This window comes from Bemisia tabaci, chromosome 5 (genome assembly GCF_918797505.1).
Source record: "Bemisia tabaci chromosome 5, PGI_BMITA_v3".
Lineage (NCBI taxonomy): Eukaryota > Metazoa > Arthropoda > Insecta > Hemiptera > Aleyrodidae > Bemisia > Bemisia tabaci.
Genome location: NC_092797.1, coordinates 41,105,373 through 41,129,353, shown reverse-complemented (window position 1 = coordinate 41,129,353; position 23,981 = coordinate 41,105,373). Strand labels below are relative to the sequence as shown.

Here is a 23,981-nt window from a genome sequence, read left to right as displayed (position 1 = left end):
TGTCAACCTGTTACGCAGTTGCACCATCTCTTTTTTCTTACCTTTAAACTTTTTCGAACTTGTAAAAAATTTCTCCCCATATAGTCACACCGTCACGCTTTTTACTCAACACGTTCCTATTTTCTTTTTTTTTACATCTGTTAACAGTTTTTACTTCTTTTTACCGTCTTTTTCTACTCTTTTTACAACTTTTTTATACGATCTTTGTTAACTTTTGTAATATTTTTTACCATCTGTGTTGATTAAGTCTATAATCTCTGTAGTTATTCGTTGCAAGTCTTCCTCTCTCTTTTCGTTCTTTTTTTATCAATTTTTTTGTCACTTAAATTTCTTTTTTTTTTTAGTTGACACCCCATTTCTGCCCTTCAGGCCCGCTTTTCTTTGTTCTTTTTTTTCATTTTTTTTTAATTGCGAGGTCGCAATTTTCTCACCCCAGGGGGATGTCACAGCTATTGAAATACCTGTAACTTGTTCTTTTCTTAAACTCTTAATTTTTCAATGCATATTCAGTTCACTCATTAGGGATGGCTGGATTTCGTACACTTTTCTCCTTTTCAGTCCTATCTCCCAGCCATCACCTTAAATCGCCTATTACTTTTATTACTGAACTTGCAGCTGATAGCTCCACGGATTATAGCCAGCCAATAGCGTGTAGACTTGTTGTCTCACCACCTGTGACGTCAGCAAGTCTATAAAAGCTTGAGCTGCCCATTTCTCATGGTCCATTTCCATCTCTGACCCGTAGTACTACGTATGCCATTCTCTCTCCATAGGCATTATTCTAAGTGTGACTCTGTAATCATTTTCCAAATTCTATAATACAATCTTTTCGGCCCTCCAAGTATTTTCGTTCAATTCTTGCTCTCCCACAACTCCGTTAAATCTTCCGCCACGTCAAGGGTTCTTAGATGTTTCAGTCCGTCTAAAATCGCAACTTAACCCATCGACGCGACATAGTGCTTCCACCTTGGCACTATGCAAAACCCTTTGACGCGACATGGTCCCGAAACCCTTTTGACGCGACAGTAGCCATTTTCATGAGACAGTGCATGAAGTGTACTCAGAGAGTGAAAACCACTTGCTGCTGTGACTGCATGTCTATTTCCTTTTTCTTGTAAATTGATAATAATCTAGGGATCGACTCTATGGACTGCAAAACTGGGAAATACTACTGTTGGTCTTATTATCGTTCTAAAGAACACTGATTTTCAAAGGAATATGAATGAGTTGAATTCTTCCAGTCAATTTAAAAAAATGTGAAGAAAGCTCTTAGAGTGAAAACAGAGGCTTTATTAAACTTGAGGATTGATCAATTTTAAGTTTTTCAATTTAAAAATGCAAAACTGAACCAAAAATCCATAGATTAAGTTCGTAAATTTTCATAGTTTACCCACCAAAACACTGCACTTTATGAATTCCAAAAGAAATCAATGCTAGCTTGCTAAGGAAGAATGATGTATGAACATTTGAGAGTTGCCAAAGTTCCTCCGATAAAATGTTTATTTTTAAGGAAAATTAATCATATTTTTCCTTGAAATTTTTGAGTACTTTAGATTAAATTGCAAATAAAATTGTCTGATAATTGGAAGAAAAATATTCAGAATTTTCCTATTAAATTCGTTTCTTATCGAAGGAGATATGGCAACATCTAGAGGCTCATACGGCATTTTTCCGTAGCATGGCAGAGTAGATGTTGATTCTTGATCTTGATTTGACAATTAAAATTGGTTGGAAAAGTCACCAAATGCTTACTCTCTCCAGGGTTGGGACATGGATCAAAATCATCTCCCCAGGCTCTGTCAGAACTTCCTCCGCAGCAGCAATCTTTGCGTGATAATTTTATTTTCATTTTATTTTCATAAACACCATTTTTCACTGAAGTGTAGCAATTTCCTTGTTTTGAATCTGGAAAAAAGAGAGAGGAAAAGTAAAGAATAAAAGAATTAGATTGAAAATTATTAAATGTTAAAAACGAAAATGCGTAGCCATCTGTTGTTTGTAGACATCATTTCTACTGCAAAACTACGACATGAAATGCACAGAATGGAAAAGTGCACTGGGAGAATTGTGCTGAGAAAAACACGCTTCAGCAAAACAGACAAACATTTTTAAAGTGGGCTTTCTAAATTCAAGTTTGGCAGAGTGCACCATTGAAAGTTACTGGAGACTTCCGCAAGTGGAGAAGTCAATATTTTAAAACTGGCGGCCAGGGCAAAAATAATCCTGTTTATTCAGGGTCCCTCATTGGAAATGATTGAAATGTAACCGTAAAATTAAAAAATGCAGGAGAGTAATTAAAAGTATAATTTATTAGCACCCATGAGAGTGAATACGAAAGGGTTGTAGTTTCCTTTAATGGCTTTCAAATTGACACACCTTGTTCATTTCTCACCTGTTCTTTCTTGTTGTCAAGCTCAGCTACTGATTTTAGACTGTTAAATCACCGAACTAAACTACTGTTTACTAAGAATTTTATTACTCGTTAGAATCCTTTTCATGACAGCCATCATCAGATATTTCTTGAATTTTTTTTGGAAAGGTTTTCAAGTTTTTCACAGCTACACTGATAGTAGTCAACGGATGAAAATTGCAAATATTTTCCAAGAGCATTTTACTGAGTTTTGATACAAACCTAGACAGTGTTTTCGATCTGGGGTGGAGATGAAACCAGGATTACATTGGCAATAATATGAGTCGTCAGTATTTACGCAAGTTCCATCTTGGCAAATATTTTCGTATTCTTCGCATTCATTTAGATCATCACAAGAATTAGTTTCAGGATTTCGAGTTTTCCCACTTGGGCATTCACACTTGAATGATCCGACAGTATTAACACACGTTCCTCCTTTACAGAGCCCAGGAACTGCTTCACACTCATCAATTTCTAAAATATAAGAATCAAACGAATATTAATATAATTTTGTAAATCAGCACTATTCACCTCCACTTTGGAGAACTCTGAACGCTGTTCATCAAAGGGTTTCTCCCATGCTATAAGTTGATCTTGAAATTGGCAAGGATAAAAAAGGGGAGTGAAAAATAATCAAAATACCACTTGAATCATGAAGTTAAGTACAGGTCAAATATACCCTTAAAGGACACAGGTAGAGGAGACAGAAGATAGGAAAAAACCTTGGAAAAGTTGAATCATTTTGAAGAAATATGTACAATAGATGAGCTGAATCTTCGCCTACAGTAGAGCTTAATATCAGGCATGGCATGAGCCTCAACAATAGGAGAAACTTTTTTTCCCCTTCACTTTAAATGCTTCAGGTGATCCTGCGCTTTAAGTGATAGTCCCATCCTTCTCGGTCTCTACTTAACGACTAGCCCTCGGCAACTTTTAATTGAGACCATCAAACTCAAGTCACCTGGTCGAGAATCGAATCCGGAACATCTTCACTGTAGGGCTAGCACCACAACCACTACACCATGTAGGAGGCAAAACTGCTAGATTGAAGAAACTTCTTTATTTATGCATTAAAAAGTAACTGTAGCGTTGCATATCATGTAATATTTAATTGAAAGAAGTTCAAATATTTTTTTCTTTCTGCTGAAATCATAAACTTTTCCTTCAAAATCCAGATCTGCTTCTTTATATATTACATTCTGGTGGAAAAAGAGATAAAATACGAAGGGGGACAAAGAATATAACTGCACTTACCTACACATTGACCAGAATGGATGTTTTTAAGAAAACCCTCTTCACAATCCAAATGCTGTGGACATGCTTCACATGGATGACCCCAAGCTTTTCCGATGGTCGCACAACAGAGCTGTTTTGTGCAAATAACTCCTTCAAGCTGTCCTTGGCACATCGTGTTTTCAATTTGAGTGAAACAAGGTCCTGTTCGATAATCTGTAGAAGATTGAAGTAAATTACATTAAAAATTCAGATTAGACCTACCTATTAAAGTATGTAGTTGATAGGTGAAAGTTTTTAACTGCGAGATATTTTACAAACATCATCAGCAATTGATTATTTCTCTATCTCTCTCAGAATATTTCGTGAGAACAATCATTGCAACGATACACGGAAGAAAAATGAGATTAAGTAATATAAATTTATGAATATGTTACCTGCTTCACATGTCTTTCCAGCATATCCGTAGACACACGCACATCTATCCGGACCAATACATCTCCCATTATTTAAACACGGCTCTTTGCAAATTGCTGGAAAGAAAGATGATATTTTTGAAATTATGTACTACGAGATTAAAACAATCTATGTAGACTTCACATTAAAAGTCGTTGTAAGCATTTCACGTTAGTTATTGAAATAGTTTTGAAATGCAGTATTTTTATGAATTGAATGTGACTGTCCCCAAGAAGAGGTAGTTTACTTAGTCCACAAAAATTCAAAAAGAGTACAGAGGAGTATTCCACGAACATTATGGGGCTAACAGCGCCCAAGAATCATAGAGAAAAAAAGGAGTTGTTTGCATCCTGAGGATTGTTTACCCCGTTACGTAGGTCGGTACAGGTACTCTAGCAAAATCCGGAAGTCGAAGTATGGAAAAGAGACCATAACGTTCGATTTTTTTGCTTAAATCAACTCATGATATAATTTCAAACACTTCACATCGAATGACTTTTGTCCACAAACTACACCATTTCCAAGGGAATCGATGATAAAAATCGTCCGTACCGACCTACATCATCAAAAACATCCAAAATGCCCGAAATGCAAACACCTCCTTTTTTTCCTCAATGCCCAAGAACATCAAGTCAAATCAGAGTAATAATAGATTAATCCTGGGAGTTGTTCATTTTTTGTCTATCTTTATGTTTTCTTATTAAATTATTGAATTCCTTCTACTTACTCTGTTGAGTTATCACCTGCACTTTTGGATAATGAAATAATATATAATTCAGCATAGTATTAGATTTCCTTGAGCATAAATTTTGAAACTGGAAGTAATTTTAATGAGACAAACTCTTCACACAAAACTTTAAGACAATTGTAAAATGTCTACCATCCAAAACCCTAGTTACCTATACCCAAACAATTTTACTGAATTAAGTACACTTTGTAAAGAGTCCATAAGAAACTTACGCTCCGAACAGATTTCTCCTGAGTAGCCAGGTTTGCACACACACTTGGTGCCGGCACAGGTTCCACCATTCAAACAAGGGTATGGGCAACTGTTCTTTCCATTTTTTGCGTGTGAGTCAAGAAATCCGACTTTTGTTTCATTACCTTAAAGAGAATGCAAGGTTAAATAAGTTAAGCAGGATGTGAAGTCACCTTCCGTCTATCGTAATGCGCACTAATTTAAAACTAAAAGTTACCTTAAAAGGAGGAGTTGCGTTTTGGGCCTTTTCCGGCCCCACCTGGATTTTGCTAAATGTTTCATATTTTCAAAGTACTAGTTTTAGGTAGACTCTGTGCCAAATATTAGACCGAACGGAGCCCATGCAAGGGCGCAGCAGCGCCTCAAACCCAAAATCCTGGAATCGAAAAACAATTATTTTCGTCGACTTTTTCGACTGTTATCACTCTTCCAGCACATGATTCTTATGTATTTTTTTGCGTACTTTTCGTTTCTGGCCTTTTTAAAGGCCTCCGATAAATTTTAAGGGGCCTTATGGCCCATTGTTGCCATTTTTGGCCCATTTTTAGGGGTTTTTTCCATTTAACACATTCAAAACTCAACTTAATCCAAAAACTGTGTACATTTTTGAAAAGTACGTAAAAAAATGAATAAAAAATGTTCAGTAAAATTTTTTCCTATGTTGCCAAATTTCCGAGAAAATTGGTCCCAAAGTGTCGAAAACGGCAAAAAATCGATAAATCGCCGCGTCTAAGGTTCAAGAAAGTGGAGTACATTTTTCATACTGTACCAGATAACAGCTCTTATCCATCCATACAACATACTAAAATATCATAGTTGTACCTGGATTCCCACGATGTGAAAATTGACCGAGATGTCGATTTTAGCGGCCTTTTTATACTTGAAGGCAGCTCTTTTGAATGTTTTTCGACCTTAGTCACCCTCTATGGGTGTGTACTATATGTATTTTTCTACGTACTTTTCATATCTGGCCATAAAAATGGCTTCCTGTGAGTTTTAAAAGGCCTAACGGTCCATTGTTGCCAATTTTCACCAATTTTTAGGGGTTTTTTCAAGTTTACGTGTGTGAAACTTAATTTAATCTAGAAACCGTGTACAATTTCGGAAAGAACGTAAAAAAATACATAGAAATGTGATTTGTACCTTTTCCCTACGTTGCCAAATTTTCGAGAAAAATCGTCCTGAAGCGTCAAAAATGCCAAAAATTGGATTAATCATCACGTCGGAGGTTCCAGGAAGTGAATTATGACATTCATGTGGATCGTGGGACACTTTCTCCACGCATTTTCTGTTCTTCGGTATATTTGGCCTGTAGCAAGCATCTTGAGAACCAAGGATTATCTCGAGGTTACAGGAATAAAGAGGTGAACTGGAGTGAAGGATAAAGTAAAAGCACCTTGAGGGCCCGTTTTGTCACGTTCATCTGCGCCATTACATGTTCCTTGAGATGCATTGCAATTTTCCATTTTCGATACGTTATTTGTAGTGAAAAAAAACTTGAAATTCACTTCCTGGAACCTCCGACGTGATGATTAATCCAATTTTTGGCATTTTTGACGCTTCAGGACGATTTTTCTCGAAAATTTGGCAACGTAGGGAAAAGGTACAAATCACATTTCTATGTATTTTTTTACGTTCTTTCCGAAATTGTACACGGTTTCTAGATTAAATTAAGTTTCACACACGTAAACTTGAAAAAAACCCCTAAAAATTGGTGAAAATTGGCAACAATGGACCGTTAGGCCTTTTAAAACTCACAGGAAGCCATTTTTATGGCCAGATATGAAAAGTACGTAGAAAAATACATATAGTACACACCCATAGAGGGTGACTAAGGTCGAAAAACATTCAAAAGAGCTGCCTTCAAGTATAAAAAGGCCGCTAAAATCGACATCTCGGTCAATTTTCACATCGTGGGAATCCAGGTACAACTATGATATTTTAGTATGTTGTATGGATGGATAAGAGCTGTTATCTGGTACAGTATGAAAAATGTACTCCACTTTCTTGAACCTTAGACGCGGCGATTTATCGATTTTTTGCCGTTTTCGACACTTTGGGACCAATTTTCTCGGAAATTTGGCAACATAGGAAAAAATTTTACTGAACATTTTTTATTCATTTTTTTACGTACTTTTCAAAAATGTACACAGTTTTTGGATTAAGTTGAGTTTTGAATGTGTTAAATGGAAAAAACCCCTAAAAATGGGCCAAAAATGGCAACAATGGGCCATAAGGCCCCTTAAAATTTATCGGAGGCCTTTAAAAAGGCCAGAAACGAAAAGTACGCAAAAAAATACATAAGAATCATGTGCTGGAAGAGTGATAACAGTCGAAAAAGTCGACGAAAATAATTGTTTTTCGATTCCAGGATTTTGGGTTTGAGGCGCTGCTGCGCCCTTGCATGGGCTCCGTTCGGTCTAATATTTGGCACAGAGTCTACCTAAAACTAGTACTTTGAAAATATGAAACATTTAGCAAAATCCAGGTGGGGCCGGAAAAGGCCCAAAACGCAACTCCTCCTTTATAAATTCTCTTCAACCCTCATCTTGCAAACAATTTTTTGAATGGAGACCGACTGACCCTATTCAATTAAGTTTTTTTTTTGCACTTTCCTTCAATAGAACAATAATTAGCATACATTTTTGTCGATGTTATTATATTCTTGGTCAGGTTTTTTCACTTTATTTATGAATAGAATTATTAGGTAGAATAATGATTGATGTCTCTCTGTCAGCCATCATCATTGACATGATTTAGATTGAAAAACGACCGGTAAAGTCTTTTCCGGTAAATTACAAGTGCATTCAGTGAGTAAGAAGCTTACCAGCATGTAGGCTATTAAAATCAGCAGAGCAACTGATTCCAATATTTCCATTCTGACACATACAAATATTTGGCTTGACACACGTCCCATTGCCACATTGCCTTGAACACAACGCTGGAAACAGAAAGAACAAAGAAACTTGAAGATAAGAGAAAACAATCATTATTTTAAAGTTGCATTAAAGAGCTTCTTGTTCAAAAAGAAGATCAGCTGAGGGGCTGGGGGATAAGGCACAAAAGTGCAGTTTTGAAAAAATTGATATATTAACGATTTCAAGTAAAACTAGTACTCATTGCATATTCTGTGAAAAAATCGCTCCCAAATTCCAAATTTTAAGCATAAAAAAGTCAGTTTGAACTTTCTTTCTGCCATAAGGGTCCATGCAATTTCGAAACTGTAAACTTGTATTTCTCGAAATAGCAAAAACTGCACCTATGAGTTGTGCGCCTTGTCCTCAAGCCCCTCAGTTCAGACAGCGCTGAAAGTAAAATTTGTTACACAAACAAGGACTGCAGTCCTATGAGCAGTCCCGTGGCTGTTACAATTTTTAAAGAAAATAAAAAAGAATCCTGATCTCCAATGTGAGCTAAATTACGAGTATGAGAATTGCTTGAAAAAATTACTTTCTGGTTGATATCATGCATTCGAAGAAGGAATAATACGTACGTATAATACAAAGGCCAGTGGCGCGTTTGAGAGACCATCCGGGACAACAATAGTTACGAGTACGAGATCGGCATACATTGGCCTGGAAAAAAATTACAAACAAAAATGAATATTCAATGTCCAGATCTGATTAAAAATTTTAAAGTATAAAATACGTTTTTAGGATAAGAGACGGAAAAAGAAAAAAACGCGTTTGCGTCTTGACTTGATGAACGCGTGAACTACGGTGCGTGACGCTAGTAAAACTGTCAACGCCTGCATCAAGGACTGGATACAACTATTCCGGCTTGATGGTTGTCTGTGTTGCATAAGTCCGAAAATGAAGGCGTTATGATTTTGTCGCGGCGCGATGAGCGACGAGGACGACGCTGCTGGCGATACGGCAGGCTCGCTGCGCGCTGTGGCTGTGGACTAATTCAGTAACCGTGTCATTCGACAATCGATCAATTCGATGGTAAATCAAATCATAAGTATGACTTCCAAGTGTTCAGGGTTGCCAAAATTTGTTCATTTTCATATTCCCTGACTTTTTATTGGAATTTCTCGGACCACAAAATGTCCGGATTCCGCGACTTCCCCTTACTGTACCACTGTCTCTCCCTTGCCGTCGAACTGAAATTCCACTTTTTGTTTTCCTTTAATTTTGCCGACTTTAGTTAGTCCATCATTTTCTCCCTTATCAGAACCACCCATTTCAACCAATACGATTGATCCATACTCCTTAGGTATGTCTTCTTCGTCTATCGCTTTGTCTATCAATTTCAACAATCAGCCTGCAGACTGATTATTGAAATTGACAGACAAAGCCATAGACAAAGAAGACAGGGAAAATTCAGCGATCCAACTGGTTGAAACGGGTGGTTGTTATGAATGACTGACAAACTAAAACGCCTCTCGTGGATTGCTGTTAATCAGTCGACTACTTCGTCCATCTCAAATATCTATTCCAACCGATAGGCTTGTTAAATTTTCTCGTGATCTCCTTCGTCTATAGCTTTGTCTATTAATTTCAAGTACCACTCATGGATTGCTGTTAGTTATAGTCTACTACTTAGTCCATCTCAACCATTTGTTTTAACCGATAGGCTTGCTCAATTTTCTCGTGGTCTTCTTTGTCTAAAGCTTCGTCCATCTATGCCAAGAATCAGCCCGCTGCCGAAATAGGAGAGGGAGGGGGAGAGAGAGAGAGAGAGAGAGAGGAGAACGGCAAAGCCTCGTGGACAGAGACGCGATGACGAACCGCAGGCGCACCACGCCAGACCAGACGCCACCTCCGCCGCACAGTGGATCGAGTCCATCAGAAAGATCGGACATGAAATTTTTGACCAAAATTGCAAATTTTGATGTTTAATTCGTCACATTTTACATTTTGAGGAGTACTTCTGAAAGAAAATTTTACGAGGAAACCAATGGAGCCACTTTCAGAACTTTAAAGTTTTATATAAACGGAGTTATAAGCGTTTAAATTTTTCAAATTTTGTCCGACATCTCGTGTTGACTCGATCCATTGTGCGCCGCCTCCGCGGAACCGATGAATGAATGAGCTCGGACCCGATGAATGAAAAGAGAGGATGGGCAGATGAATGAATGGACCATTGGACCGCACCAACACCGACACGAAAATAAACACCCGACCGTCTCCCATTCTCAATGACTCACACACGCCTCGCGCATGAGCCGCAGCGTATGCACAGATCACCCGGAACCGGTGGTGTCAGACCGCGGACAACCGCGATGACCGCGATGTGCCGGTTGGGTTTCGTTGATTTTTGGAGATTATACGGAGACATAATGTGAGGGATTTGGAGGACAAGGTGCATAAGTGCAGTTTTTGCTATCTCGAGAAATAGAGAAGTGTCCGAAATTGCATGGATCCTTATGGCGGAGGGAAGGTTCAAACTGACTTTTTAATGCTTAAAAATTGGAATTCGAGAGCAAATTTTTCACAGAATATGCACTTCGACTAGTTTTACTTGAAATCATTAATATCTTAATTTTTTTCAAAAACTGCACTTATGCGCCTTGTCCTCTGAGTCTCTCATAGGTAAGCTCCTAGCAATACTCCGCTTATCCGCTCTGCCGTAATAGTGAAGAGAGCAGTAAGTGCAAAACTGAAGTTTTCAGAAAACGAGCTCAGAAGTGTCTGACCGGAAAATTTCATTGAAATAAGCCTCCGTTCTTTGTCAAATTGCCACTAATCACCCGAAAGACTCTTCGAAATCGTTTGGATGATTTAAAATCGACCGGTTTTTTTTAATTACATAAAAAGGGTATTTTATTCATTTTCATGTTAGGATAGTGTTCGACAAGACAGCCGTACGACGTACGGCTGTATTTGTACACCTCATAGCACATTTTGAGACCTGAGGAGCTTAACTTTCCTCAAATTTCAAAAATAAGGGACACCCTACCGCACGTGCTATCTTCTGCGTGCTTCCGTGGTTGCATTTTGGACATATACAACCAACACACTTTCAAGTTAGAAATTGGCAGAGGAAGGCGGAACTTTACTTGAAAGCACCGTTTTTATTGGTTCTCTAGAGGAATAATGTCACTAACGGCTGTTTTGCCTAAAACGACGCAATTTTTAATGTATTTTTTCCTCCATTTAAAAGTATGTAAAATAATCGATTCTCGGAGAGGCAAACTGCCTCACCTAAAGTCGATATTTTTAATGGATTTAAATTGAAGGAAAACAGTTGCCAACTTGCAAGAATCGCCACTGGTCAAAGGGTGCAGCGGGCCTGGACACAGATGTGTTCCCGGGGGAGGGAAGTCTCAATTTCCTCGATGTTGATTATTCTATGGCTTCACGATGGAAATTATGGATCGTTACTCAATCTCCACCGGTCGGTGTTTCGGCCTTGGTTCCCAGATTCGCGTGGGCCGCGCCGGAGTTGAAACAGTTAACAAGCGGGCTGATAATGGGACCAAGAAAAAAGTCGACGAAAGCGAGGAGTGAAATAGGATAAATCGGGGGGATAGGGAGGGGGCTGGGGGGGGGGGAGCCCCGGCGGCTGCCAACTGGGAGCGGGAGCGGATGAACGGAGGAGTGGACAAATTAATTCCAATAAAATGCCGGCGCGATTTGTCAAGATCCGAGATGCAGAATTGCAGATAAAGATGTTGCTCCAGCTGATCCCGATCCTGATGCAAATCGATTAAACCCTCGGACTTTCGGGTTGAGCAACCGGCATCTGATCTGGATTCCTTTCCGACTGCTAACATTCCTCGACCGTGATTGTCGCTGATGAGATTTGGCCTAGTAATAAGGGGTACGGACGGAGACGAATCAGAGACGAGAGGAGAGACCCTCCACACGTACTTCGGCTATAAGCCTCGATAGACGATCAAATTCCCGAACCAATTCCGATCAAAGTAGCATCAAAGTGTCGGGAGTCATTAGTCTTAAACTCATTAATTTGCTTCATTTTAAAATGAAAACTTGGCAGAAATGTTTTCTGTGGCAGGAAATGATGAATGGTGGCACTCCGTTCTGATCTTACTTTGAACAAAAAAGTGCGGCCTGTCAAAATTTGATGGTAGATGGTGACCACCAGTCATCAGCATGTCTACTTTGATCGGAATTGGTTCGGAATTTGATCGTCTATCCAGGGCTTGAGGGGTACGGACGGAGACGAATCAGAGACGAGAGACCCTCCACTCGTGCCTCGGCTATGGTGGAAGCATTTACTTTCGGGACTTCAGCATTAAACTGGTGACTTACCTACATGGTTGATGTTTGACAACGTGTTGGCAGTTTCGTTTTGCAAAGAAGCCGAAGTTTGGGGAGCTTGTTTGGCTCATGACGTCACCCGAAGCTGATCATCCACCATGTAGGTAGGTCAACAACCGAAAAAAGAGTGATGACAGTTGCTCCATTGTAATCAGGGCCGGATTTACTTACTTGCTGCCCATGGGCCGCCTGTATTTTGCCGCCTCCTTCTCATTCGTTTTTGAACATCAATAAAAACCATCAAGTGAAAGTGCCGGAGAGGGAGGGGTGCATAAGACGCGTTTACTCGTGTTGGACACATTTTTTGCGAAAGCCCTGTCAACACTACTAGCAAAAGTTCACGGAAGTTGGCGCGAAAGTTAAGTTCCGTAAACCTATCTCTGTGTGGACAAGGCCTTCCATTTATATGAAATGAACGAAAGAATTAGGAAAGAACAAACATAAATGTGGTCTAATAATTTTAACTTTCGCCGCCGCGATGCGCTGACCGCACAGTGTTTGGCGCAATGCGTGAAGTATTCCTACAGTCTGGTATGCGCTATGCGTTTCACGCCGACCGCTGCTGACCGCAGTGACCGCACTGTCTTTTGACGCAATGCGTGAAGTATTCATGCGGTCTTGTAGGCGCTAATATGTGTTACATGCCGACCGCGGCCGTGTCACGCCGAGGGTTTCTCCTTTTCATCGCATAAGTTCTCGTCATCATTGCTCTCTGCGCCGCGCCGCCCGTTCCAGGCCAAATTCCGTGTTCGGTTGCTCTCTTAGTCTTAACTCGACTAATTAAAGGTGCTGTCTATTGTATCACAGGAAGACGACAAAATTAGAGATATACTCTCAGAAAATGAGAGATTTTGTCACATTTTCTCGTTTGAATTTTTTTTTTCCGAATCCGATTTATCTTTATAGCTACATTTAAAAAAATTGCAAAATTTGCCGCCCCCCAAATTTTCCGCCATGGGCTGCGGCCCATGTGGCCACCCCCTAAATCCGGCCCTGCTTATGATTGTCCATAAGGAAGTGTTGAATCCCCAAAAGTAAAAGCTTCCACCTGCCGCCAAGAGACCACTGGAGGATATCTCGTCTTTGCGAGGGACCCTATAGTTAGTCCATCATTTAGGCCTTTGGTCTATTTTGCCGTGCTAAGGAAGAACGCCGTATGAACCTTCAGACGTCGCTGAATTTCCTTCGATAAAAACCGAATTCACAGGGAAAATTTTGAATATTTTCCCCCAAAGTTTTCAGAACATTTCGTACGCAATTTGATCAAAAATATCTGAAAATTTCAAAGAAAAATGTGCATGAATGTCGTCAAAAACACACGTTTCATCGAAGGAAATTTGGCAACTCTCGAATGTTCATACGGCGTTCTTCCTTAGCACGGGAGCGCAGTCCTGCGATGGTGTTGCCAGATGGCCTCAAAAATGATCGAGTTTCTTTGGAAAATCCTCAAAAAGCGTGAAAATATCTGAAAATTTCAAAGAAAAATGTGCACGAATGTCGTCAAAAACACACGTTTCATCAAAGGAAATTTGGCAACTCTCGAATGTTCATACGGCGTTCTTCCTTAGCACGGGAGCGGAGTTCTGCGATGGTGTTGCCAGATGGCCTCAAAGATGATCGAGTTTTTTTGGAAAATCCTCAAAAAGCGTGAAAATATCTGGAAATTTCAAAGAAAAATGTGCATGAATGTCGTCAAAAACACACGTTTCATCAAAGGAAATTCGGCAACTCTCGAATGTTCATACGGGGTTCTTCCTTAGCACGGGAGCGCAGTCCTGCGATGGTGTTGCCAGATGGTCTCAAAAATGATCGAGTTTCTTTGAAAAATCCTCGAAAAGCGTGAGCCAGAACTGGAAATCCGGCAACAGGGCCGCGAGGGCGAGGGCGGATGAACGCGGAAGCGGAGATTGAGACTGCGGTCGGCTTCCGATCGGGACCCCGGATCGGAGATCAGGTATCAGATGACTTAATTGACCGTTTGTCACGGTTTGTTTAATTAAGAGGTCACCTATGGGCTCCGAGTCTTTGACCCGGCTACCACACCAGTCCGCGTTGCGGATTTTACGGAAAATTTCCCGATCCCGAGGGCGGAGCGAGCGGATACGTCCGTAAAATCTGGTAACTCCGGGCTAGACGCGACTGCGGGTCTGCGGTCTGCCACTGCCACGATCATCCGGCGCTGCCGATTTTTGCACAGGTTTCATGCTCATCCAGCGACAAATAAAGACCCTCCAAGACCCCCCAGCGGGCCGATTATTGAAATTGATAGACAAAGCTATAGACAAAGAAGACAAAAGGGATGTGGAGGGATCCTATTGATGGTAGCGGGTGGTGGCAATAGACAAAAAATGTAGATGATTGACTAACTAAAGGCAACCCACGAGAGACCCGAAAGTTAGTCCATCATTTTCTCCCTTAGTCCCTAGGAACCAACCATTTCAACCATTATGATCCCTCCATACTCGTTGTGTCTTCTTTGTCTATCGCTTTGTCTCTTAATTTCAACGATCAGCGGGCCGGGCCGATCATTGAAATTGATAGACAAAGCTATGGACAAAGAAGACATAGGGGGTATAAAGCAATCCTATTGGTTGAAAAGGGTGGTTCTCATAGACTAAGGGGGAAAATGATGGACTAACTGTCGGGTCTCTCGTGGGTTGCCGTTAGTTAGTCTATTACCTACCTCCTTTGTCCATTGCAACCACCCGCTTCTACCAATAGGATCCCTCCAAATCCTTTTTGTCTTCTTTGTCTATTGCTTTGTCTATCAATTTCAATAATCAGCCCGCTGGTGACAGGTGGAAATTGTAACTTTCGGACAATAAATATTTTTTCATAGAGAATCACGAGGAATTGACAGAAATGTGCCTTTTTGCTGGTTGTCAAGTGATGCGCTTTGGATGATGCAATGCGCCGAACAAAGTTGCTTAAAACGGCTTGTTCGCCAAAAAGATTACTTGATACGTTGCTGAATATCCAAAATGAAGTAGGCCCACAGTTGGACAACATTTTGCAATTAGGAACAGCAATTTCTGGCTCATCACTGGAAAAAAAAACACATTGGATCTAGAGTCCAGACTCTTGAAAACATTGACAAGAAAAAGGACTCTTGATTCAAGCAGATTTAAGCTTAAATCAAAAGGAAATCCGCTCAAATTAAGAGGCTTGGTTCTTGATTTAAGCTTAAATCTGATTGAATCAAGAGTATTTTTTCTTGTCGATGTTTTTAAGAGTCTGGACTCTAGATCCAACGTGTTTTTTTCCAGTGATCCGTAAAAATACTTAGGCTCATAGTGCAGCTAATGACACGTAGGTTGTTTCTAAACTGAGCCACAAATTTTAGTTCCAAATAGTCCATCTGAATGTTGGGATCTCACAAGAAAAAGATTCTACCGTTGCGGGAATATCGGTGGAAGGTCTCTCTTCGCTGCTGTTTAGACTACCTTATATAAAGAGTATCTTTATGGAGAGAATACGGACATTGGGTCCTATGAAGACCTTCAGAGACCAAAAATAGCGGCAACTCTAGGTGGGAGGGGGTTGTTGCTACCCATTCACGGAATTCACCCCTGCAGTTGTTCCCAACATTGTCAGAGTGGAGGTCTCGGTTAGATTTATTCGATTAGATCCGAAACTGACAATGAGTGAGGAAGCATAACAATGAAATTTGAATACCTAACGCTCGAGGTGATACAAGCGAGTAAAATTATTCGTTTTTTTCTTTTTCAGGTAAAATTTGATGGAATAAAAAATGGAAAAACGCATGTGCTCTCATTTTAGAAAAAAAAAAAAAAAAATGCAACTGCCCTATACTGCCGTGCAACGCAAAAACGCTGTAAACGCCATTTTACATTTTTTGGAAACAATTCATCATAGCAGAAAGACTTGTGTACCCTGAGACAATGTTTTTACAGAATTCCTCCGCAAATACTATCAAGAACTTAACCTGAAAATTTGGGGTGTATGGGTAAAACAGTTTGTATTTCATTAAGTGTTAAGTTCCAAAAAACGCGGGAAATTCTTAATGGATTTACGGCGTTCTGGCTCAGCACGGCAGTATGGTAGATATGCACGTATGCCACGTGTTTGTCCATCGAAGCTCCCCGGGAAAGCACATTCGAACCGCTAAAGTTCCGGGAAAAATCCAAATTGGACTCCAAGTTGAAACCGACCGGGAAACTTATCAGAGATCGAATCTGGAGATCCCTGGAAAATATCGATTCGGCACCATGGATCCGATTAAGTTATGATCACTCCACCCGCTTGACATGACGCGCCCGTGCCCATACCCCCCCCCCCCCCTCTCTTCCGCAACACGCAACATCAACCGCCCATCGGTTGATTGTCTTCGTCTCCTGGCCTCCGCTGCATCTGAATTGTAACACATGACATTTCCCTATTGACCGTGCTGCGATTGGAAAAGTTTTACTTCACAAAATTCTGCTTCAATTTTAAAAAAACAAAATTCAGAACATTCTGTATTATCATCAATAAAATTGAGCTAATCTGCACAAAAAAGTCGCACAGCGGACGGTGTCAATAAGAGAGGTTGGGCATTATTTGGAAACTTTAAAAACTTTTAACTCCGTTTATACTAAACTTTGAGGCTCTGAAAGTGGTTTCATTGGGTTCCTCGTAAAATTTTCTTCTATAGTCACCCCTTAAAATATAAAATGTGACGGAATAAACATCATAATTTGCGGTTTTGATCAAAAATTTGATGTCCGACCTCTCTGATTGGCTCGATCCACTGTGCGACGTGTTGTGGCTTTCTCATGCTGCTTAGACTTTGCAACTCTATACACGTAATTAATATGTGGTAAAGCAAACGGATTATCACGCGATTATTCGTTTATTTGGTGTTTAGAGAGAAAACAAGAGTAAAAATAAAGACAATCTTCCGGAGAAAAATACCAGAGAGCCTCTAAATCGTGCTGCTGCGAATGCAAATTTGCACCGTATGAGCTGCATTCGGAGAATGCGGACCCCACTACAACATTTGAAAAAGAAATAAAATTGCCCTATAATTAATATGCGCGTATGAGGAGGGTTTGTCCATCGAAGCTACCCGGAAAAGCAGATTCCAATCGATAAAAGTCCAGGAAAAATCCAAAATGATCTCGAGGTTGAAACCAACCGGAAAACTTGGAACGGGAGCGATTAAGTTTTCTTCTTTTTTTCAAAATAAAACCGAGCAAAATATTTCTTATAAATTCTCTGTGAATATTTTGAACGAGTTAAGAAAATTCACGGAACATTTTAAGGAAAAACTAGACGCAGCCCATATTTCAGGAGGAGAAGAGCAGAACATAATTGCTTCAAAACTGAAGTACAAAAGATACTCACAACCTACGCATGTATGCAACTATTCGTGTCTATGAGATATCTTTGCAGTGTGAGCGAAGAATTGAAGGCGCTCTTCCATTTTGGATCCTCGCAGTAAAGCCCGCCGTTGGTGCCGTGGGTGAAATGAAATGGTGGGTTTCAGGACATTTTGTCAACGATTTTTTGTCCGCGCACCTTCTTTGTCCAGTAGTTTACGCCCACACGTAAAATAAGCAACGGTGACTTGGTTCAAGCGTTATATTTTAGTCGGTATGTAAAATTATATTGACAATATGGAAATGAAAAATTGAGAGAGAAGGAGGTATTGTTATGGTTGCTCATTTTCTAAATGAAATGTTATTACTTTCTCCTTTTGAATCATCTTTTTAAATTGTCATTGGTGAACATTTGGTTTTATTTCTATCCTTAAAATATTCGATGTACAGTATACCTTATATGTGTATAGGTACTTTTTTTTATTTTTTTAATTTTTTCTTTACGAAATTATTACTTCATTTTGAAAACATTTATATTTTTAAAACGTGACAAATATTTGTAAAACCTTTTCCAAGCGACATTAATCTCAATAAGCTGCAGTTGTGCCGACAGAAACTGCAAAAACGAATAAAAGAGGAAAAAAAACCAAAAAGCAAGCAATCTACAGTTTTAATCCATTTGTACATCCATCTTATAGGGTCAAATACGTCAAATTTTGAGCGTTTGGTTGCGCGTACACCTCGCTGCAGCACAATAAAAGCACAAAATGTGAAAGAAAAAATTAAAAAGCTTTGGAAATCATTAAATTTGACGCGGAACCACCAATATTTAAAAAAACACACATTATATTATTATTCTCCTTTGATAAATTGATATGTATTTTTTCCCCCATCAATTTAAATAAGAATAATCAATGCAGAGTGTACAAACATTTCAAAATCCTGAGTTAAAAAAGGCTAACTATGCGAGTACAAATATTAAAGCCTAAGAGAGCGGAGCGGCGTGCTGTCAGCGCGAGAGGCTCACTGGCGCCTACAAACCTAAGTGGATACTTCACGCATCGCACAATGCTTGAAGTATCCACTTAGGTTTGCAGGCGCCAATGCACGTTTCGCGTTGGCCGCCCGCCCGCCGTGCGACGGCGCCTGAAGCAACTATTTCACAACAGAGGTGTTGCGCAGTATTATACGCAATTGAACGTATTAAGAATGACAAGCGGCTTTTAAAGGTACAGAACTTTCCTCGCAAATTAAATCAAGATATTTATCGTACACTGGAAAAATCTAAGAGGCTTTAGCTGAGGCAAATATAGAGGTTTATCCGGTTCAGGTATAACAAGGTGGGAAAATCTTGAAAGATAATTAAGTCCTGTTACACCAAAGAGGTGTAGAGAGTTTTAGTGAATTTTGTCTCATGGAATTGACGCTCCCCCCATTTTTATCAAAACTCTCAACTATATATTATTCTCCGTTGGACCAAACAGACAAAACAAAAAAACAAGCAAGCCCTCATTCTTCCAAGACATTTTACATTTTCATCTAAAAACGTCGTGAGCAATGGAGATGTTGCATGTGTGAGGGATTTGCGATTTGACCATTGATTCTTATGTAAAAGTTCCCGAGAAACACGATGGTGCCACTGGTTTTCTCTGAAATCAATTTCCAAGCTCAAAAAAAGCTCTCAAAGTGAGACCAAAATGGAGGGGATATCTCACCCTACCCTGAGAGTCCACCTCTACATTAAAACAAACTCTCTATACATAAATAGGGAGCAAATACATCAGCAGGGTTGCCACTTTATTTGGGGACTCCAAAACTGAACACACGGCATCACTGCTAATGTATTTGCTCCCTATTTAAGTCAACTTACTATTAATCAAGGCCCGAAGCTTGTATAAAATATGTCTCACGTTACTGATTTCTTCAACATCATCGAATCGGATCACCAGTGGACTGAGTTCATAAAAAAAAAAAAAAAAAAAAAAAAAAAAAAAAAAAAAAAAAAAAAAAAATCAATAATGAAGTATTTCAAGGAGGCCTAACCCAAGAGTAGACGATTCAAAGGTCAAGAAACCTAACGATAAATATAGTTTCGGTCTCGATTTTCAGTTGATGCAATCTAGACGGTTCGGAAAAGTGAGAAACAGATCTGTCAAATTTCGCAGAGGTTTTAATCCGCACTGCCATGCTACGTAAGAACGCCGTATGAGCATTTGGGCGTTGCCAAATATTTTCTAATAAAACAAACATTGCGGATGTCTTCCAATTTTTCGGGCAGTTTTATTCTCTATTCATCTGAAGCATCTGAAAATTTCAAGAAAAAATATTCATCCGTTTTTACAAGGGTAAACATTACATCGGGGAAAATTTGGCAATGTCTGCATGTTCATACGGCGTTTTTCCTTAGCACGGCAGCGTAAATCAGACGATCGAGAAAAATTCCGCCAATCTGTCAACGTCGATAATGGCTATTGGATCCACCGCAGCGCCTCGAAGACCAATTTGCCACTAATCGCCCACCACATATCATTAGCTAATAATTGGCCCTATTAGACTGGACCTTTCGGCTGGCTAACTGATAGTGAGTTAAGTGAGGACGCTCCGTGGCGGGTAAGTGAATCTTTAGCGCCTGCGCCTGATTGTTAGCGCGGCGGCTTGCCTTTTGCATATTGACACGCTCCCAGGCTCGAAGAGATAATTGATTTCGTCGATTTGGTGAACAGGACGAAGAGCAGGCCCTGGAGTTCTGGACCGGACTTGATTTGATTCTTAGATAAAAATATTGAGACTTTGGAGGAGCCGGACATTTTGGGGGTAGACAAATCCCACCGGCACACACTGGACCGAATCAATAGGAGAATTCGGATAAAATCTGGAAACTGTGAAAGCTTATATTCTCAAAAATATGAAACAAAAAAGTTGAAGAGTCGTACCATTGGTTTTTTCGTAAAATTTTCTTTCGGATATACCCTTTGAAACTGAATTTGTGACTAAATAAAACATAACAACACATAAAAATTTGACTCACATTGAAAAATTCTCAACATAAAAATTTGAAATTTTAGCCGAATATTTCATGCCCGGCTTTTTCTATTCGGTCCACTGTGCGGCAGAGATGGATTTAGAGTGAAGCCGAGGAGGAGCCAATAGAGAAACTGATTTGAGGGGCTTGGAGGACAAGGCGCATTAGTGCAGTTTTTGAAAAAATTAGGTATTAATGATTCCAAGTAAAACTTGTCTTAGAGCATATTCTGAGAAAAATTCGCTCCCGAATTCCAATTTTTAAGCATCAAAAAGTCAGTTTGAACTTTCTTTACGCCACGCCACAAGGATCCAAGTAGTTTCAAACTTCGGACACTTATTTCTCGAAATAGCAAAAACTGCACCTATGCCGCCTTGTCTTCCAAGCCCCTCACTTGAGGGTTGAGAGATAACTTCTTGAACACATGCAAATTTGTGTGGATCTTCCATCTTCCCCAGGGGAGTTTGAAAAATAAGCCCATCAGGTTAAAAAATAGGCAAATTCAGATCATTAAATTAAACCTCACCTGCGCAAAATACTCATGAATATTACACAAATGCAAGAAGGATCCAAAAAGATTTTCCAGGGTGCCTGAAAACTTCTAGTAGAGTCAAGAGGTGCCATTGTGCATGTTGCCAACGATCACGGTGTCGACAACCCCAAATTTCGACCACGGCGTCAACGATTGTTGACGTTGTGCTCGGGCAGTTAAAAGTCAAAACTGGCAGTAGGCATAGAGTCAACGATCACGGTGTCAAAACAAACAGAAAAATACCTTCCTCGCTAGTCAAGACACTTATACTAGCAAGTTAGCTACATTGTTTCCCGTTCGTTAAAATCCTTTACAAATTATCGATCCTTGGTAAGGCAGGCTCTGCCTCTCCTAAAATCGATCTCTATCGATTATTTTACATACATTTAAATGCGACGAGTCCACTGTCATGAACTTCCGACAGTCCCATCTTATACTGCCATGCTAAGGAAGAGCGCCGAATGAGCCTTTCAGACATTGCCGAATTTCCTTCGATGAAAACCGAATTTACTGGGAACATTGTAAATATCTTCCCCCAAAATTTTCAGAAAATTTTGTACACAATTTAATCTAATATATTTGAAAATTTCAAGGGAAAATATGCTTAAATTGCGTCAAAAATACACGTTTTATCAAGTGAAATTTGGCAATTCTCGAATGCTCATACACTGCCATGCTAAGGAAGAGGGCCGTATGAACATTCGAGAGTTGCCAAATTGCCCTTGACGAAACAGGAATTTTTGAGAGCGATTATGCGTATTTTTCCTCGAAATTTTCAGACATTTTAGACGAAATTGCGAACAAAATCGTCAGAAAAAATTGAAAAAAATTTCACAATTTTGCCAGTAAATTAAGGTTTTATTGAAGGAAATGTGGCAACGTCTGAAGGTCCATACAGCGTTCTTCCTTAGCACGGCAGTGCAGGATACTGTGCGATAATGTCCCACGAAAACTGGCAGCATGCGAATAATAAGAGGACTAACTAGAAAATTGAAGTTATGAAACGGCTCGGGTTGAGATTCGGAATGGGATTGAAAAAGAGGGCCGGATTCCGAAACGGAAACGGGAGCGAGATGGAATTTCGGACGTCAGTGGGAGTTCCTTATTGTTGATTTTCGGCTCGGCTGGATTTCGGTCCTTGAGGTCCTCCTACGCTCGCCTCGAACTTGTGGATAGCCGCGACTCCGGCCGGATTACGGCAACGGCAACTCTATCGCACTCCTATCGTTGGATCAAAATGCCGCACGCGGCCACCTATCCGCGCCACGGAGCACGGGACATACCGCCCGCGCGACACACGCGGACACGCCGAGAACTGGACCAAGTTTATTTCTGACTCGGGTTTTGGGACTCCAAGCATATGCTGGATGAGCATGTATGAGAAATTTGAAAAGAAGGAGGAGAAGAAGAAGAATGAGATCACGAGCGAGAGAAAAATGAGAGGGAGGAAAAGGGGCAAAAGGAGAGGAAGAGGAAGAATGAGAAAAGGAAAAATGAGAGGAGGAGGAGGAGAAGGAGGAAGAAGAGAGGGAGGAATAAGAGGAGGACAAGAGGAGTGAGAATAACATGATGAAAGAGATAGATGGACAGAAGGAGGGAGAAAACGAAAAGGAAACGGAAACGCAGAGGAGGAGGGAAACATGATAAAAGGCAATGGAAGAAAAATAAGAAAAGGACAAAAGAGGAATAAGACAAAGAGGAAAAGAAGAGGACAAAAGAGGAAGGTGAAGAGAGGTATAAAACAGAAAGAAGAGAAATGTACTTCCTTTTTTTCCATTTTTATTATCGTTTTTTCTAATTTTTTTTTTTTATCTTTTTTTCTCATTTTCTTGTCTCTTGTTCTTCCTCCTCCTCTTCTTTTCTTTACTCTTCTCATGACTCTTATTCCTCTGCTACTCCTCCTATTCCATCTTTTCCTTTTTTCTCTTCTTCCCCTTTTTCATTTTAATGTTCCAGTTTTGAAATATTCGGTTCTGACTCCTGCAAAGAGGAAACCATGTCACATCGTAATCGAACCGAGGAAAAGAGGATTGAGGAGGTACTTCTACGTAAGATTCAATGATAGACATACAGTTCAGCGCCTATTTTCACAATCAAAATATTTTCTATCGACTTTGAATACTTAACAGAGTAACGCTCGGCTGGAATGTAGAAAATTCAGCGTCGTAGTCCACCTGTATTTTCTCAATGATTTTCCGCTTACTATCGAGGAAAAGTTGGTAATGTGTCATGTTCTTCAGTAGAATCGTATATTTACTCACTCAATGGCCCAAAAGTAAAGAACTCATGAGCTGCAGTGGCTATTATAGATAATAGAAACTAAAATTCAACAATTTTTAGCGATTGGGACTGTTCATACTCACTTGTGCATCCTATCTCACAATGTGTTGCGACCTGCTAATCAGTCGGTCGGCTTGTCATTTCAATGGAATTGCGCAAGTACTTTTCCGTGAATTCAAGTTGTTGTTGACATCTTAACACAATTAATTATCCTTAAAATGTGGGATGCATATAATGAGGTATTTGATTTAGCCTAAATAATTGGGTGATGAAAAATTTTTCTCGGAACTATTGGATCTACATGTCACGAATCGTCTCTCTAATTTTCTCAGGAAACGCATAAGCCACCATTGACGTGTGCTTACTGTCTTGGCTACATTAAGAAGGAGTGGATTTATGAATTGCTTCTAGCCGGAGAGGTCTTCGCGTCTTTTATTACCGACGCACTTTTAGTTACACAGCTCATGGAGAGTGCCCACCGAACAGTCCTCTGTCAATCTCGAACTTCCGAAAAGCTGC

General features: G+C 39.9%; 1 protein-coding gene across 1 annotated transcript in view; it reads right to left on the bottom strand.

Moving 5' to 3' along the window:
* The window catches only part of LOC109040760 (fibrillin-2), a 49,512-nt gene extending 40,802 nt beyond the window's left edge, over positions 1-8,710 (bottom strand). Inside the window, exons 1-7 of the mRNA XM_072300730.1 lie at positions 8,572-8,710; positions 7,906-8,019; positions 5,060-5,203; positions 4,081-4,176; positions 3,665-3,859; positions 2,633-2,884; positions 1,753-1,905 (exon numbers count right to left, since the gene is read on the bottom strand). Of these exons, the coding sequence (XP_072156831.1) occupies positions 1,753-1,905; positions 2,633-2,884; positions 3,665-3,859; positions 4,081-4,176; positions 5,060-5,203; positions 7,906-7,966 (901 nt within the window). The 5' untranslated portion in view covers positions 7,967-8,019; positions 8,572-8,710. The remainder of the gene's footprint in view (positions 1-1,752; positions 1,906-2,632; positions 2,885-3,664; positions 3,860-4,080; positions 4,177-5,059; positions 5,204-7,905; positions 8,020-8,571) is intronic.
* Positions 8,711-23,981: the final 15,271 nt, after the last annotated feature.